The following is a 16,852-nucleotide window of genomic DNA, read 5'->3' as shown; positions in this document are numbered from 1 at the left end:
GACCCAGTTTGCTCAACTTCCCTCCAGTCCACTCCATCAACAGCATTTATGGTCCTTGATCTCATTAACTGCTCGGGGCGCTTTCCCATGCAGGATGTGCCACCAGCACAAACTGTGGTGTGCCTCCATGTAGAATAACAGCCAAAGGGACCCTTTTCTCAACAGAAAAAGACAGGGGAAAGCCTCCATAATTATATTATTTTCCCCCCAGAATCCTATACATTATGGCTAAACATTGAGTCTTTAAAACTTTTAACTTTGCTGATGGTTCTCATCAAGAAAATAAGAAACATGTCAGTCCATCCCTCCATTCCCACCAAGAGCACCACAAATGAAGACCAGCCAGCCTCACAGTTTTAATCACTCTCCTCTTTATTAGGAGCCAGGCAAGTTGCCCCCAGTACTGTCACACTCAGAGTACCCAGAAATTTTCATTAAGGGATTTCCTAGTAATATTTTAAGCTGCCTTTTTTTTTCTTTTTTTTTTTTTTTTCTCAGAACGGATTGCAGAACAGATATTTTTGAGAAGCCAGGCAAGGTACTTACAGCAAAAGGCCAACCTGGCATGGAAGATTTGCAGGTTTGAACGCAGGAGGACTGTGCCAATGGGTTGGGACCCCCCTTGTAGGATGGATGTGGGGAGTCCTGTCAAAGGAAGGCAGTGAGGCCACACTTTGGAAACACGGTGTATGAGTTTGAGATGTAAAAAGGAGTGTAACCATGATCATTCAGTATTAAAGAGGCTGTTGGAGAGGGACGGTGCTAAGTTGGTCTGCGGGTCAACCGAGTGACACCGAGCAATTGGATGCTTTTGCAACCAGGGACATTCAGATGGGGCGGCAGGGGAAACCCAGAACCACTCTGGCTCCAGGGATGGAGGCGGTGGGGACAGGCAGCCTCCAGCACAGCTGGATTTCCCCCCTCCCTGGGGGGGTGGGTTAAGGCAAATGCCAGACAGATATCTGCCAAGGACAGGCTGGACCAGGAAAGTCCAAGCATGGTAAGGGGCATCTCCAGCCCCTCTCCCCATCCCGCGGGGTGACAGCTGGGCTCACACCCAGAACACACCCCTCCCTCCTCGGAGCCACCTCACAAGCTGCATTGGACTCCAGCTTCACTGCAAAGCAGAATACAAGGTGGCCTCTCCCCATCTCATCCCACCCTGGCTTTCCAAGGTCTGCGTTGGCATCCCCACAACCTGCCACGGGAACATCCGGGTACCACGCTGCTGGAGAGAGGGACAGGGCTTGCTGCTGCCCTGGGTGATGGAAAAGTGGCCGTGATCCACTGGCTAATGGGGGAGTGGGACAGAGCAAGGCACTATCATCAGTTAACTGGCTTGCCCAGAGGTATACACAGAGCTGGCAGCCAAGGGGAGGGTCTGTGAGTCCTGACTCCCTCGCTCCAACCCTCAAGCCCACAGCCGAGGTCGGCATTGGCTGCTTTCTGCCCTAGACATGAATCCCCACAGGCGTTTGGCAAAGGGAATACAGAGTTTTCCAAGCCCCAGGGCCAATGTCTGCCTGCGAGCAGCCGGCTGCTTATCTGTTCATCCATCTGCTTCCACCGGTGCCACCTGCCTGGTAGGGGAGCCGGTAAGTGGGAGCCGGAGAGTGGAGCCAGGAGCAATCCCTGCTCCCCAGCTGCTGTTCCTTCTGCCTCTGCTCCTGCTGAGCCAGCAAACACTCCAGCTCCTCCTGGTCCTTGAACGGGTTCCTGCCATAGTCACGGCGGATCCAGGTGCGGTACTACCAGGACAAAGCCAAAAGAGGTTGTCAGGGTCACCCCAGTGGGATGAGACACCCCCAGCTTGAGAGCCGGGACTTACAACAGCAAGCAAGCGGAGCAGGGGCAATGCCCACTGCATCCCAGCCAAAGCCCTAGGTGAGCCCAGGTGAACTCCAGCCACAGCCAGCACACAGAATGGTCCCGGTTGTGCAGGAGCTCACACACCAGGCGACATGACCACGTAGTACTGGAGATGCAACGTTTCCCCCTGACTAAGCGCTCCCTGCATCCTCAGCCCGCTGCAGATGGACCCGGAGATCTGGCAGCATCCTCAGCTTCTCATGCTGGCTGCAGCTGGGACGGCAGCTTTATTTACTTTCCATTGCCAAGAAGCTGCTGCTGTTCCTTGTGTGCCCAAATTCTCGTAAGAAAAGCTTCCCCACGCTTTCTCCCTGCCGTGGCAGCGCGGGAACAGGCTGGACTCGCTGCCACAAGCTGCACGGCCGTGTCAGCTCTTGCATGCTGAGGCAGGTTTGTTTGCAGAGCATCCTGCTCACCGCTGGGCAGTCGGGGGGTGCCTCTCATCCCCCCCACATCACTGCAGCAAAGGCTGCTCCGGCAGCAGGAGCGTGCCGGTGGCCGGGGGCCAGCTGGCAGCAGGCTGAGGTCCGGAGGTGGCTGGCAAGCGAGAGACGGTCCATAGAAGTGCTTCCCGCTACCACTGGGATGAGAAACGGCCCCAGAAGGGCCCAGACTGCAGCACCCGAGAGCGTGGGCAGGAATGGGCAGCTCTGCCTGTGCCAGCTGCCCGGTGCTCACCGGGAGCGGGCAGGGCTTCACCGCCTTCCAAAATAACTGGGAACCAGCTGCTCCAGCAAGCAGGACTTACTGGGATGAGAGGTAGAAGCACGTCCAGCAGTCACCAAACTCCTTACAAAAAAGGATGGAGGGCACGGAGTCGGGAATGCAAAACCTGGGGGTGTAAAGGGTCCAGAAAGGGACCAAGCATCGGATCCCCAGCACAGGGTAGCACTGGGATGAGCATGGGGTGCAGCCAGGGGAACCAGAGAGAGAGGGCAGGCAGCCCCCACAAGCTGCCCAGCTTTGGCACCCCCAGGGCAAGATGCACCCCACGGCCAGAAGGCACCAAATTCATGGATGCAAGACAGCAGGACAGGCAGTTCAGCCCTGTCCTCCCCGGGGCTGCCACACATGCTGGGACCATGAGCCACAAGAGACTAAAGTCTGAGAACGACCCTGGTGGCATCCCCCCTCCCGCAGTTGGGGAAAGTCAGCTCGGGCAGAGGGGATTTCCACTGGGAATGTCTGGATTCCCCGAATCCACTCCCTCGGACAGCAGGACTCACCACAGCTTCTGCACACTTGCTGCCTGCAAGCAGGAACACCCTAGGTTCAGGGTGGACCCCGAGAGCCAGGTTTGATTTCCTTGCTAAAAAAAAACCCTGGGAAGTGAGTCTCAAAAGATTTGAGACATGATTTGGGACAAGCATCCCCTGCTCATGGGGAGAACATCCCTCCAATGCAAACCATACGGAAGGATGAAACTCCATGGGGAGACCAGCCTGGCACCCACCGCCCAGCCTCAGAGCTGGCTCCCACCATCCAGTGAAGGAGGGAAGGAGCCGACGGGAGGCTGGGGGAAGCACCCTGCTGCTGCTGCCAGGCGTTTCCTTTTAAAGCCAGAGCAAGAAGTGGTTACAGCCCGTTTCCTCCAGCGCTGACCACTAACCCACTGCCCTCCTCCTCTCTCCCGGGGCCCGGAGTACCCATCCCATCTGGGATGGCACCAGAGGGGTAAGGCAGCCCAGCCGCAGTGTGGCATCACCACAGGGGGGGACCCTGGGGCAAGGGGTGACAGGTCCATCACCTGAATGCCCATCTGTGCCATCTCTCACATCCACACTGTCTTCTCTGAGCTCTCTTACTTCCTTTTCTAACCTTACCCATCATCCTGCTGCTGCTCTTGGTCCCTTCCTTCCTTCTTTATCCCTCTAGCCCTGATAAACACCATTTGCCAGCTCGAAACCACAGCTGCATGCTTGAGGCGAGCTTCCTGTAGCGAGGGGCCAGCTGTCCAGACCCAGAGAGCATCTTCGCCATTTCTGCATCCCAGGGTCCCATCAGAGGTACCTGCTCCGGATCGAGGAAACTGAGGCACCGAGGGATGCTCGCCTACAGCCCTGGGAAGGAGGTCCCCAGGAGGTCTGACCTGTTCCTCGCAGATTTTAGCCAAAAAGAAATGAGGCTTTTCGTCCCGAGCAGCCTGTCCAGCCCTCATCCATGTCTGCTCCCGAGCACTGCATTTCCAAATTGCTGCCTGCTGGGATGACAGCGGGGCTAAATGGGGAAATTTAACGTCTTTTCTATCCTCAGCAAGAGCTGAAGCTCCCTTGCTCCTGCATCCTGCCTACACACAGAACATCACCCCAAAGCCACAAAGGGGAACAAGGAGCGGCCTCCCACAGCCAAGGTACAGAAGCCAACTGCTGCTTGGCATGAAGCAAGGTGCAGGATCTATGCAGCATCAGGTCCCATGGGCTCCTGGCCACACAGGAACATGCCTATGGTGCCCACTGCCCTGCGGGACCCCCAACCATCCACCTCGGCTGACCTGCCTGCAAGTCCCTTCCTCTTGCAAAGGTGGAAGGTGCAGGGGCGAGCTGGGAGCAGCGCATCGCCGGTCAGGCTGGAGCATCCATCCTGGCTCTTCCCCTTCTTCAAATGAAGCTGCAGGTGAGTAATGCCAGAGCACTCCCCGCTCCAGCACCCAGCCTTTGCCCCCGGGACCATGCTAGCATCAGTCCACCCACTAGGGCCACCCGGAGCTTCCCTCCCTGATGCAGCAATCGCAGGGAAAGCAGGATGTTTCGAGTAAAAAGGCAGCTCTTGCTAAGGCCCACAGCTCAGAAAAAGAACACATCCAAACGCCTCCACCCTTGGCTCTGCCTTTGATATTTTCAGGGAAATGCTGGCAAAGCCCCCAGCAAAACTTCGAGGTGATGAAAAAGCAGCATTTATGGGAAAGGGAAGAAAGTCCAGCATCTGCTGAGCCCAGCCTGGATTTTGGGGAGCAGGAGGAATAGCTCGGATGGAGGAGGGGGGCACAGCAACGCCGCCTCATGGTCTGTGCAGGGACACAGCCAGAGCGTGGGAAGCGTTGGGGAGAGCTGGCCCAGGCAGGGGAAGCCCCGCAGGGAATCTCCAGCACCCTGGGTGTTTTGTAACCCCTTGGACCATTTTCACCCTCCTCCGTGGGTGTTTTTGCAAGCTGGTGATAACGGGGCAGGCTGGCGTCCCCCATGTGACAGTGCCTGCCCGCTCCCTCTGGCACCCAGGGAAGGGAACTCAGCAGCAGGGAAGAGGCTGACATTTGGGCCAATGTCACATGCTGTCCCTCCCTCTCCTGGGAGGAGAGAAATCCCCTTGAACCCCTCAGTGTGGCCAGAGGGACCACCGGGTCTCTGCCACTGTTTGCCATGGGACCGCTGCACAATGTTCGTGGCTACAACAGATGGGGGGGGCTTCACCTCCAGGGATGGGACCAAGTCTAGGGGTGATGTGAGCTGCGAGATGCCTTGTGCATGCCGAGTTGTGGGTTACTTTTCCCTTGAAGAGGTCCAGCTGTGGTTTATGTGTCCTCCCGGGGCAGTTTGGGATCCTGGTCCTTCACTGAAGAGCCCGGGGCTGGGCAGAGGAGCAGGGTTTGGTGTGGGAGACAGGAGGGCATCGGGGTGGGAGCTGTGCTTTTCAATGCATTTCCCTTTGCTTTTGAAGGCTTTCCGGGTCAAAAGTGCAGCTCTGATCTCTGCAACCAGTGCTCTCCCGAGTAAATGTGCCGCTGTCGCTCCCAGCTGCCGGCATCTGGCTCGGCTCAGCTACAACAACATCCCTCCCTTGCACAGGATGGGAACCCACCCAGCCAGGGCTTCTGCTCTCCTAAAACCTGCTGTTCCACATCATTTTGGGGAGGAAAGAGAACAGTTTCTCCATCAACACTTGCTTCTCTCTGTCCCCTGCCTCTAAGAGCAGGGGACATGCTGTCAGAAGAAGCCCTGCCAGATCAGAGCACACCCAGGCATCCCAAAGCTGCTCGCAAGAACCTTCCTCCCTCTCCTCTCCCCCTTTCCGCCTCCAGCTCCCGCTGCACTGCATTCCTGGGAACCGGCCCAGAGCCCTTCCTGGGGCTCCCAGGGGACTTGATGCTCCCCTGTCCCTCCCACCATGTCCTAACTGAACTCTCGAGAAAAGCACCGGGGTTTTAAAGAGCTTTTTTAAGTGCGCTCGCATAATGTCTAGGCACTACTTTTTTTTTCTTTTTTTCTTTTTTTTTTAAAAATTTTCTTTTTTTTTTTGTTGTTGCATGCAAAACCCAAAATCCCCAGGTAATAAATAGCATGCCCAAAGGCCAGCTCGGGCAAACAGCTTGTCCCTGCCGTGAGCTGCATGCAAAAGAGCCGTGCGTGTTTGCAGACACATATATAAGGGGACATTGGCGCGGGACGTACCTCCTGCAGCAAGGTTGCCTCGTACTCCTGCAGTTGCTGCTGGAAGCCAAAGTTGGGGCTGACGTAGGACCGCACGGCCTTGGTGGCAGCCAGGCAGCCCTCCCAGCCGAGCTCGGTCACCGTCATGAGGTAAGCCACCAGGATGGTGGTGCTGCGGGAGACCCCAGCCAGGCTGGCACAGCATGAAGCAGCAGTGTCAGGTAGAGGTATTCCCACCACGAAGCCTGGTGTGGCCCCACAGAAAGGGACACATCTTCCCATGGGCACCCCTTCTCGCTGGGGTGCTGGCAGGGCTCTCTGGCAATGGGTTGGGTGGGGATAAGGAGCCGCATGGACAGGGAGCTACTGCTGGTGGCTCCAGGCAGGTGGCTTCCCCCTATGCCCTCCTCTAGCCCATCCCACCTCTTTGGATGCTCAGGTTTTCAATGCACAGACCACCCATCCCCATGGGTCTCAGCAGTGGAGACCTTCCTCTGTCACCCTCCCACTGTTCCTTGTCTTGTCCTCTTCTTCCTTCCCACCACAAATGACATTTGACATTGAGGACACTTTTGGGGAGCCCATCCCCACCTCCCACAGGACTGATGTGAACCGGGGACGCGAGGAGGTGGCAATAGCTCTCACCAATGGACAAGGCAGCCTCCCCCACCGAGCCGGCATTCGTGGATGAACTTGATGCACTCCTTAAAATGCTGCAGCCTGCAAGGAGAGAGTCAGGGAGATGAGTATGGGAGGGCTGCCCACCTCTGCAGGGCACCTGGCCACACCAGCAGTTGTGTCCCCCACCAAGGACTTCCCACCACCCTGGGGCCAGCGGCATAGGGTGGGAACAGCGATCCTTCCTCTGCCCAGTGAAGGCAGAGGGGCTGACCTTCATCTGCCAGGAAGGAAATGACCTGGGAGATTTTCCAGGGGATTTCCTGCTCCCAAGGAATCAGGAACAGGGTGATGCCATCAGCCAAACCAGCTCAGGGAGGACCCCTGGGAGACAGTGTCTGGGCAAGGTGTCATCTTGCGCCCAAGGGATATGCACATCCCTATGTCAGAGGTAGTCCTGAGCCATCAGCTCATCCATAATTTCCAAATGATGCCAAACACACCCAGTTTCCTCCAAGGGAAAGATGCCAGCAGGGAAGAAGGCAAGGAGAAGGTGGCTCCTGAGGCATTTTGCCTGCAGGTCCCAAAATGGTGCAACTCCCTCCCCTCCTCACCCCAAGCAGCCTCTCCAGCACCTTCCCACCCCAGGGAGGGCATGGAGAGGGGCCCTTGTCAGGAGGTAGGGCTGCCCACAACAACACAGGCTTGTCCCCAAATGGCTGCCCGCATTCCTGAAAGCACAACCAGTAACTTCCAGCAAGGCAGAAGGAGCACCTTAACCCTAATCAGCGAGTTTTGCAGCAAAACAGGGCAGGTCAGGGAGCCAGGGCTTCTGGCAGCTCAGCAGCAACATGCTATGGTGTTTTTCTCCTTCTGACCTGCACGCTCAGCCATATGAATCATAGAATGGCTTGGGTTGGAAGGGACCCAAGATCATCTGGTTTCAACCCCCCTGCCATGGGCAGGGACACCTCCCACTAGACCAGGTTGCTCAAAGCCCCATCCAGTCTGGCCTTGAGCACCTCCAGGGATGGAGCAACCACAGCTTCTCTGGGGAACCTGGGCCAGTGCCTCACCACCCTCACAGTAGAGAATTTTTTCCTAATATCTAATCTAAATCTACTCACTTCCAGTTTGAAGCTGTAACCCCTCGACCCATCACTACATGCCCTTGTAAAAGTCCCTCTCCAGCTTTCTTGTAGGCCCCCTTCAAATACTAGAAGGCTGCTATAAGGTCTCCTCAGAGCTTCCTCTTCTCCAGACTGAAAAACTCCAACTCTCTGAGCCTGAGCAGCACCCATCTTTTTGAAGGCACGGAGACCTAGAAAACAGGATAAAATAACTTCATACATACTGATGAGATAGAGGTGGGTGTTCATGGGAGGACTATGCAGGCTCCAGTGGGATGCATCCCTCCTGGTCATCACTGCACAGGATGCTGGAAGCCACTGCCAATCCCTCCCAGAGATAGAGGGCATCTCCGAGAGTCCATGCCGAGCCAGGTATTCGTCTTCTCGGCACATATTTGCAATAAACACTGCCCATCCCTGCTCACCCTCAGTCACAACAAGCCTTGGGGTAGTTTTGAGGGTGAAAATGTGATTTTTGGGTAACTTAGGCTGCTGGCGGACTCCCTGACTGCACATCCCCGGCTTTTTTGGGAGGAGGAGAAAAGGGTCCCTCTGGTGCAGACACACCAGAGCCACTGGACAGTGAGTGCAGGAGCCGGCAGCACCTCTGCCCCGGCGCCGGACTTCCTCTGCTTCCGCATGATGGGGTGGGCGTCCGCCTGCACAGCCCTCCTGATTTCTCAGAAGCCAAGGCACGAGCTACCGCAGGGTTATTCCCCCTGTGCCCTTCACCGAGGGCTCGCTCCCAGCGCATCCTCCCCCGAGAGCCCTCCAGGGTTCCCTGCAGAACCCTCTAAAACTTCCCCCATCCCTGCTATCCCCCCCATCCAAGGGGATGCTCTTCACCCTGCCCTGGACGGGGTATTGCAGGGGATGTTGATCCTCACCCTTTCCTGGAAGGGCAGGGCTCCTTCTAAGAAACCAGCCAAAGGCGTATTTGAATACAAACAGCAGGGGGTTCTGCTGCCCGAGAAGGGGAGGAGAGATGGGGGAATCTCTGAAACTGCGGTCATACTAAAAATATTGAGCCTCTCGGCCCTAGAAGAAGATGTCGGTCCATCGCTCCTGGTGGGCTACAGACGTGCCTCCTCCTTGACCACTGTAGCAAACAGAGCATCACCCTTTAGAGAGGGCTTTCCCTGCCTAAAGCTTGGATTGGGCAATTTTGCCTTGTCCTACCTACTTTGCAGAGCAGACAGCATCCCCCTGGGCCTGCACATGTTGCCTACACAGGTCCAGGCTCTCCTAGATCCCAGTATTCCACTTCAGCCCCTGAGCTGGGACCAGAAAGGATGCACCTTGTTTGCAAGGACGTGATGTTTTTGCCTCCAGCTCCCTCAGCATGCCTTGCTGCCAGCCTCCAGCCCACTCCATGCTCGCAGCATCGCTCTCCCAACCCATCCTGGAGGGAGGCAGGTGAGCGCTTCAGCCATCCCATCCATCCTCACCCACTCCACAGGGGTTTTTCACCCAGGCAGTCAGACAGAGGAAAGCTCTCCACATGCTTTTTCAGCCTTGAAGCGTGGGATTGGGACAGGGAGCCTGGTAATGCTGAGAGCCACTGAGTTCCAGAGTCACAAGCATCTCCTCTGCAGGACACCAGGATTGTGAAATCCAAGGCATAAACTGACAAGCAGAAAATAGTTCCTTGAATAAGTCTTCCTTCCGGCAGCCAATCTTATAATCTTTTTTCTCTCCTCCCTCCCCCCCCCCCTTTTTTTTTTTTCCTCATTTCAGTGGACATGTCACAAATGCAAAGAAATGGGAGAAGAGGAAAAAATAACAACCAAAAAACCCAGTTCTTGCTGAGGCAGGGTTTTCTTGTAAAGCTTCTCTTTCCGCTCAGTGGGAGCATGAGCAAGCAGAATCACACCCCCGGGCACGGCTGCTCCCCAGGACACTGGAAAACCAGCGCCTCTACCAACGGGCTTCGCTCCAGTCACTGTGCATGAGGTTTTGATCCCTTTTTAGGGTTTGATTGGTGAGAAAAATCCCCCGGAGTCACCCATTTTCTGGTTGCAGCAGACGGTTTATGGATGCCCAACACAGCAGCAGGGTGATGTGAACCCCCAGTGCCAGCAGCACCTGCACCCATCGCACCCCAGCACCATCTCCCATAAAAGCCTGGGGCTTCCTTGCAGCATCTCTCAACAGCTTCATCTCAAGAACATCATTAAAAGACTTATGAGTATCTATGCTTTGTATAGGGGGAAAAAACCCTTTGATTTTAATAAATATTCTATTTCTCTTTCCAATAAGATGTTTGGAAGACCAAGAAAAACCATTGTCTTTCTAATGTTCTGATTTTCAACCCTGGCCAGTAGAATAATTCTGAAATTTCATGGAAAATGACATTTCCTGACTGCAAACACAGAAATTTTAACCCCTACAAATGCTATTTACCACCTGAGAATGAACCGCAGCTTCTGTCAAGCTCAGCCATGATACCAACGTTTTGCAGCATGAATGACCCGAACCTTCGTTCTTCAGAATCTGAACTTTTATTGATCAACAACTACCAACACACGACGCTGGGAGGCAAAAGGATGGCAAACAACTTACAGGTTTTGACTGGATGAATCCGAGGCTGAGATACAGAGATAGGTCATGTCCTGCAATACAAAGATGGTTGCAGTAGTAAGATACCTCTGAGAAACACAAAACCTCCCATTTCTCTCTTTTCCCCTCTCCCCAGCTGGCCCTTTGGTGAAGGAAAGCCATAATCCACTTTTGGGTGCCATCACCCTGCTCCCCACAGATAGGGAGAACCGTGACAGGTTGCATCCATCCCACCCTGGGCTATTTCTCCCCCATTTCAGCCTAGAGGAGAGGCCAGGCTGTGGGAACCTGCTACGATGCTCAGGAGCCCCCCCAAAATTGAGCCACCCCTTTCCTAGGGCCCCAACTTGCAAGCCCCGTCAGGAAGACATGTGCAAACACGCACTGATGAAGTCAGTCTCATCAATGAGTTATTTCCTCCCGGTCCTTTTAATACACAATAAATCATCCTGCCGCATGTTGACGTAGGTCAGATTACTTTCCTTTCTTTAAAGCATCGCTTCCTCGATCCTCCCTGTTCCGAGTTAAAATTAGATCCTTTTCATCTGAGGGTTTGCTTTTTTTTAACTTTCTTAGCGAAATGGGTGGAAATCCTGCCAGCCAGAGCTGAAACGGCCAAGCGCCAGGGATTGCCCCATTTCCACCAGCTTGTGGCATCCCTCCCTCGCTTCCCTCCAGCCCAGGGCAAATCATGAGGCTAGAAAAAGCCAATTATTTAAGGAGGGAAGGCGCAAAGTGGGATGGGCACAGGGATATTCCCGTGCTGGAAAGACCCATGTTGCAAGGATGAGCACGGGTGGGCTTTCCTGTGCATCACCTCTCTGTCCCATCCATCCTCCCCAGCCTTGTCTCACACTCATCCCTGCCATCCTGCAGCCTCTCCAATGATGGGGACAAGGTGCCACAGTGCTGTACCACTTGCCAGCTCCTCGTGGTGTTCCAGCCAGCTGCTCCCTGCCTGGAGAAACTGCGGGAGGGGCTGAGAGGGAAACGGAGCCTGTGGGTTCCTCATCCACATCCCTGGTCACACCGCGGCTCCCTGGCACGCAGGGGATGGTGGGGGCAGGCAGGAGCTCAGCAGGTGGAAGGGGACCATGCACCAGGCAGGGACATGGAGACCAGCAAGCAAACGCCGGCAGGTTTTGTGGGACAAGCCGTGACGGGCTGCGGCTTCTCAAAACCTGGCTGTGACCCTCCATGCCTGGCTCCAGCCAGACCTCGCCATGGTGAGGAAAGCCACTGTGCTGGCAAAGCCACCATGCCGACCAGCGGAGCAGCTGAAGTGACCTCTCGCCTCCCCAAATCCCAACCTACACCCCAATCCCAGATTAACTGCCAGGCTCCCAGCGGCTTCCCCTTCCCTGTGGGGCTGGGTGTCTCCATCCCACCTCGGGGAACTGGGCCACGCATGGGACTGGTGCTGGGGTTTGCGGTTCCCAACCCAGGGCTGTGATTGACACATTGCTCAACCCACCATGCCTTTCCGGTTCCCCTTTCCACCAGCCTGGTGGCTTGCTCCATGTTGTAAGATCGCCGTGTGGTTTACTACCCGTCTGGCCGTGCCCTGAGCCCCTCCAGCCCCAGCTGCTGCCCCTTCTCCAGCCACCAGCCGTTTCTCTGCACCCATTTTATGCACCCTCCTTCCTTCTCTCTCTCCCCTCTCCATGTTACCCAATGCCTTAGTGCAGAAAAGGCTCGAGCTGGTGTTTTGCTGAGGCTCCCTGCCCATCGTGGCCCCAAAGAATGAGGGGTCCAAGCAGTCTCCGTCACCATCTGCAGCACCGCAGGATTTGGGAGCTGGCAGCGGGTCCGGCACTAGGATGAAGCGCAAGTTACATGCGGCTACCGGCTGTGAGATGAGCAGCACGGCCCGAGCATCCCCTGCATGGGACTATTCACGGAATCACGGAATTGTCAGAGTTGGAAGGGACCTCTAGAGATCATCTAGTCCAACTCCCCTGCTAAAGCAGGGTTGCCCAGAGCACATTACTCAGGACTGCATCCAGGTGGGTCTTGAAGATCTCCAGAGAAGGGGACTCCACAACCTCCCTGGGCAGCCTGTTCCAGGGCTCTGTCACCCTCACTGTAAAGAAGTTCTTCCTCATATTTGAATGGAACTTCCCATGTTCCAGCTTGTGCCCGTTACCCCTCGTCCTATCGCTGGGAACCACTGAAAAGAGTCCGGCTCCACACTTCAACCCACCCTTTAGGTACTTGTAAACATAAATAAGGTCTCCCCTCAGCCTTCTCTTCTCCAGGTTAAAGAGCCCCAGCTCTTTGAGCCTTTCCTCGTAAGGGAGGTTTTCACCCTGCTGCAGGCTCCACCCGGCCCAGAGGTCCATACAGGCAGGATTTGTGCTCAAAAGACCTGGCCATCCCCTCCGGCGTCAACCCACCGGGCAGCTCCTTCCTGCCTCAGTTTCCCCACCCACAGCCCGAGGGGTCCGCAGCGCTCCGGGGTCCGTGAGGGGTGAGGGGACGACGCAGGCAAAGCCAAGGCGGCCCGGGACCCCTGTCCTGGAGGCGGGGTGTTGCTCCGGGTGCCGCTGTGCCCCTCCCTCCCGTCGGGGCTGGAGGCGGCCCCGGCGCCGCCATCCGCGGGATGCCGCCGCCCTCTCGCGGTTCTCCCCGCGGCAGCACCGGGCGCCCCGCCGGGTCCTGGCCCCACACCTTCGCCCTGAAAACCACCCAGGGGGTGGGCCGTGCTCCCCAAAACATCCCCTCCTCTCCCCTCCGAAAGCCAGCGCTGAGCCTCTTTGGGTGCAGCTCAGCATCGCATGGTGCAAACGGAGCAAACCCAGCCTTGCTTCTCCCCTCTCTGCTCCCACACCAGGAGAATAGCGTGTCCCACCTGCACCTTCCCAGCCCCTGTCCCTCGCGGTGGTCCCCCCAGACCCTCCCCCTGCCGGGGTGCTCACCTCCAGCACCGGCTTGGCCCTGTTGTGGACAGAGAGGATGTGCGTCACCCCGTTCCTCAGCAGGTTTTCCCGGTCCTCAGAGTCTGGACGAAGAGGCAGCACGTCAGTCACCTGCCCTCTTGGGAGATCTGCTGGGCCAAGCATCCACCAGCAGCCCATATCCATCACCCCCAGTCCCTTGACCCCTATGCCAGCCCTTCCCGCTGCTTCTCACCCCACATGATGCAGGAAGGGAGACCAGGCATCGCGACACACCCCCCTCAAAGCAAAATCCCCCTTGGATGCACTGAGTGTTCAGCAGGCTCTTAAAACCACTCCCAGCATCAGAAACTGCTAATTTGGAAAAGGCTGTTGTGTCCTCGCTGTTGGGTGAAACCCAAGCTTTGACCTCCTCCCCATGGCCCCAGCGAGAAAGCCAGGTATTGGCCCACTGTAAATATTGTCTCAGCAAACACAGGGAGGTTTCCAGCCATGCCAGGGCTTCCCTGGTGCTCCAGCATGGCTGTTGACCTCAGCTCCTTCCAGATGTCCCTTTCCTCAGCTAGAGCTGCACGGGGCCCACATGCAAATGGCACGGGGCTTTTGGGGGGCTTTGGATCTCTGGAAGATGCTGAGGTCCCCAGTGGGGAGCAGGCACAGGGAGCAACCAAGGAGAGAGGCTCCTCCAGCCCTGCTGGTTGCCCAGGGAGCAGGGAAAGGGACTCACCACGGACGTTCCCGAGGTAGAGGCCTTTGACAATCTGGAAGGTGACAAAAAGGAGAGAGATTTCAGATGGCACCAGGCACAACGTGCACCTGATGTGGCAGGAGGATCAAGCTGCATGTGTCCAGTAGGACCAGGGCATCTGGCTCCACACTCCCCAAGCAATGATAAACCAAGTACCTAATCAATGAACCATCTTCATTAACGAACAACAAAAGCTGAGCCCACTCAAACCACCAGCCCAAACCTCCTCCAGGCGCGCAGAGCTCAGGAAAACTCAGCACATAAGCAGAAGGGGCTTGCATGTCGTCCTATTGCTATCAGAAAGGCTGGGGGCTGGATTCCCCAAACAGCTCAGCCCATCCCAGCCTCCTCCTTCAAGATGGGGCTCCAGCAGGGACCTCCCTCCACCTCCATGGCTCCCAGAGGCAGGCCAGCCCCGCTGCAGCTCGGTTTTGTTTTGCTGTTCTATAGCAACCACCTCTTGCAAATAGTTTCAAAGGTTGTCTCCGCCAGCTGGGGAGAGACTGGCAAAAGCACAGGCTATTTATAGTATTTTTTCTGGCCAGGATGTTGCAGCAAATGACATCAAGTGTGCAAATTTGGTCTCCAACTCGCTGTTGCAGGGTTATGAAGAAGAAAAGGGGGCAGCTCAGAGCATTTATGGGGTGTAAGAGCCTGCCAGAGTGGTTTCCAGGGGCACAGAAAGGAAGAGCTAGTTCCCAGTTGCACTCATCTGGCAGAAGACATCTGCTTTGAGAGGCTGTAGGAAGGGTTTTCAACAGCTCTGGGTGACATCCAGCCCACCTCTACCATTCAGCTGAACCCCAGCCCGCTCCTGGGGTGCAAACACCTGGATTCAGTGAACATCTTTGCCCAACACAAGCTGTTACTGCTGGAAGGGGGATGCTGAGCCCTGTGTCTCATCAAGTCAAAGCCAGATCCCGCGACACAAATGTGTCTGCACCAACCCAGCCCCCAGCAAAGGCAGCCCGGGCTCCCCAAGAGGTCTTGGTGGAACCAGAGAGGCTGTAAAAGCCACTTTGCAGGTCAGGCTGCATCCACAGGCGGTGAAACCCCAGTGTTAAATCACACCAGAGCCACTCAGAGAGAGTTTGCCCTGATCTGGTCTCTCCGTTGCTGTCCCAGAGTCTAATTTTAAACTGGATAATGCACATACCAAGCGGTTATTTAAGGATACAAACAGAATTCAATCCCCTCTGCCAGCCCTGGAGTTCAGCTGAGCAACAAGCAGCAGTAAAATCCCACTTCTCCCCTCGCAGCGGGTGGCTGCCAGGCACAGACACGGCCCGAGGGGTGGCAAGGGGAGGAAATTTCCCTGCAGGGACCCCTGTCAGCCCCGAAGATGCTAATGCCACAGCCTCACCGCCCAAGAGACCAGCATCTAAAGCCAGCTGCCACTTTTCTAACACCCGCAGGCACTTAGCTCATCACCCCGGATATAAATCTAGGGATGGCTGTTTGCTTTCTTAATTCCCTTTCTTAAGTGCTTGAAGTTTCAAAGGGGAATGAGAAAGGGAAGATGCAAACGGTTGTATTTAAGGCATTGTGGTGATCTGGGAACAAGCATGCCCCTGACCTGCAGGAGAAAGGTCCTGCCCAAGGAGGGCATGCTGGCCACCACGCCACCATCACCCAGTACCTTGCTCATTCCACTCCCCATGGTTTTTCTCTCCCCAGGGTCAGGAATCAGGTGGCTTCTCAGTATCCAAGGCTATCTGCAAATAAACACCCCAAAATCCCAGACAGGATGGTGAGATCTGCTCCCCATCCAACAGCGCATCCCTCTGCCAAGGGCAGGAGGAAGGGAGAACGCGTGCCAGAAGGGAACGTGCAGAGCCCTAGCAAACTCAGCTCACTTACCAGCAGCAGGCTGTTCCGGCAGGTCTCTGCCGCTGGGTGAAGGGGACAGAGGAGAGTGGCTGGTGCCGGGCAGGGGAGGATGAAATAAGGATCTGGGGGTGCGGCGAGGCTCAGGTTTCTCTCCCAGCCTCCCTGGGGCTTTCGCAGCCTTTTGGGGAGGGTGAAGAGGAGGACGCCTGGGAAAAACAACTCCCTCGTCCCAGCGATGCTCACTGGGCTTCACTCTGGGATGCTGCAGGCTGGTACAAGCCCTGCACTCAGCAGGGTTTTTCTCCCGTTCATGCCAATTCCTCCCAGTCACAGCAACAAGAGCAGGATTCAGAATAAGGCACGCACTTACCTCAAAAACTAGAGCGTGGCATGAGCGATGTGCAGCTGAGGGAGCACTGGGGATAAACCCTTCTCCCCTTCCCTCCCTCCGGGAAGGGGGATAAGAGGAGCTGGAAAGCAGTACTGCAATCCCAGCACATGCTTCAAAACACCAAATTTCCAAAGCAGATACACCTAGCATCCCACAGTCCCCCTCCCAGCTGGGTGCCATCAGCCTGCCCCGGGGCACGAGCAGAGCAGGGAACTCCACAGCCATCGCCAGTCCCGGACTCTGTCACCCTCCTGGCATCCTCCTCAGCACTCAGGAGACAAACGTTTCACCTGGGGACGTTCCAGATGCAGGAAGGGGAGCTCATCGCTCGACTCCCACCAAATCATCTCACGGTAAAAACTTTCCCCGGATTTCTGTGCCTGGAGGGGCAAGGCTGGCCAGCCCCCAGCGCCGCGGGGCATCGCAAGGGGCTGAGACTCCCCAGG

At 56.1% G+C, this 16,852-nt stretch overlaps 1 protein-coding gene across 2 annotated transcripts; it reads right to left on the bottom strand.

Moving 5' to 3' along the window:
• Positions 1-358: 358 nt before the first annotated feature.
• On the bottom strand, positions 359-15,894 carry LOC141471372 (dual specificity protein phosphatase 22-A-like). 2 transcript variants are annotated; one of them, XM_074157884.1, is made up of 7 exons: positions 15,825-15,894; positions 14,165-14,198; positions 13,459-13,541; positions 10,544-10,593; positions 6,879-6,953; positions 6,255-6,426; positions 359-1,748 (listed from the first exon to the last, which is right to left on the bottom strand). In XM_074157884.1, exons 1-7 carry the CDS (start codon positions 15,843-15,845, stop codon positions 1,542-1,544), a joined length of 642 nt encoding a protein of 213 aa, XP_074013985.1. In that variant the 5' UTR covers positions 15,846-15,894; the 3' UTR covers positions 359-1,541. The 2 variants fall into 2 exon arrangements, with proteins under 2 accessions (XP_074013985.1, XP_074013984.1); XM_074157883.1 differs by lacking the exons at positions 14,165-14,198; positions 15,825-15,894 and having other exon boundaries at positions 13,459-13,623.
• Positions 15,895-16,852: the final 958 nt, after the last annotated feature.

This window comes from Numenius arquata, chromosome 13, assembly GCF_964106895.1.
Source record: "Numenius arquata chromosome 13, bNumArq3.hap1.1, whole genome shotgun sequence".
NCBI classification, from domain to species: domain Eukaryota; kingdom Metazoa; phylum Chordata; class Aves; order Charadriiformes; family Scolopacidae; genus Numenius; species Numenius arquata.
This window is presented reverse-complemented; position numbering and strand designations above follow the sequence as displayed.

What these genes read in the sequence shown, in the direction of transcription:
- LOC141471372 (XM_074157883.1), bottom strand. Translation starts at nt 13,623, where the DNA reads ATGGATATGGGCTGCTGGTGGATGCTTGGCCCAGCAGATCTCCCAAGA. An exon ending in GATTCATCCAGTCAAAACCT is followed by an intron (nt 6,954 to 10,543) that starts GTAAGTTGTTTG and finishes CTCTCCTTGCAG; the next exon opens with GCTGCAGCATTTTAAGGAGT. An exon ending in AGGCAACCTTGCTGCAGGAG is followed by an intron (nt 1,749 to 6,254) that starts GTACGTCCCGCG and finishes TTGTCCTGGTAG; the next exon opens with TACCGCACCTGGATCCGCCG.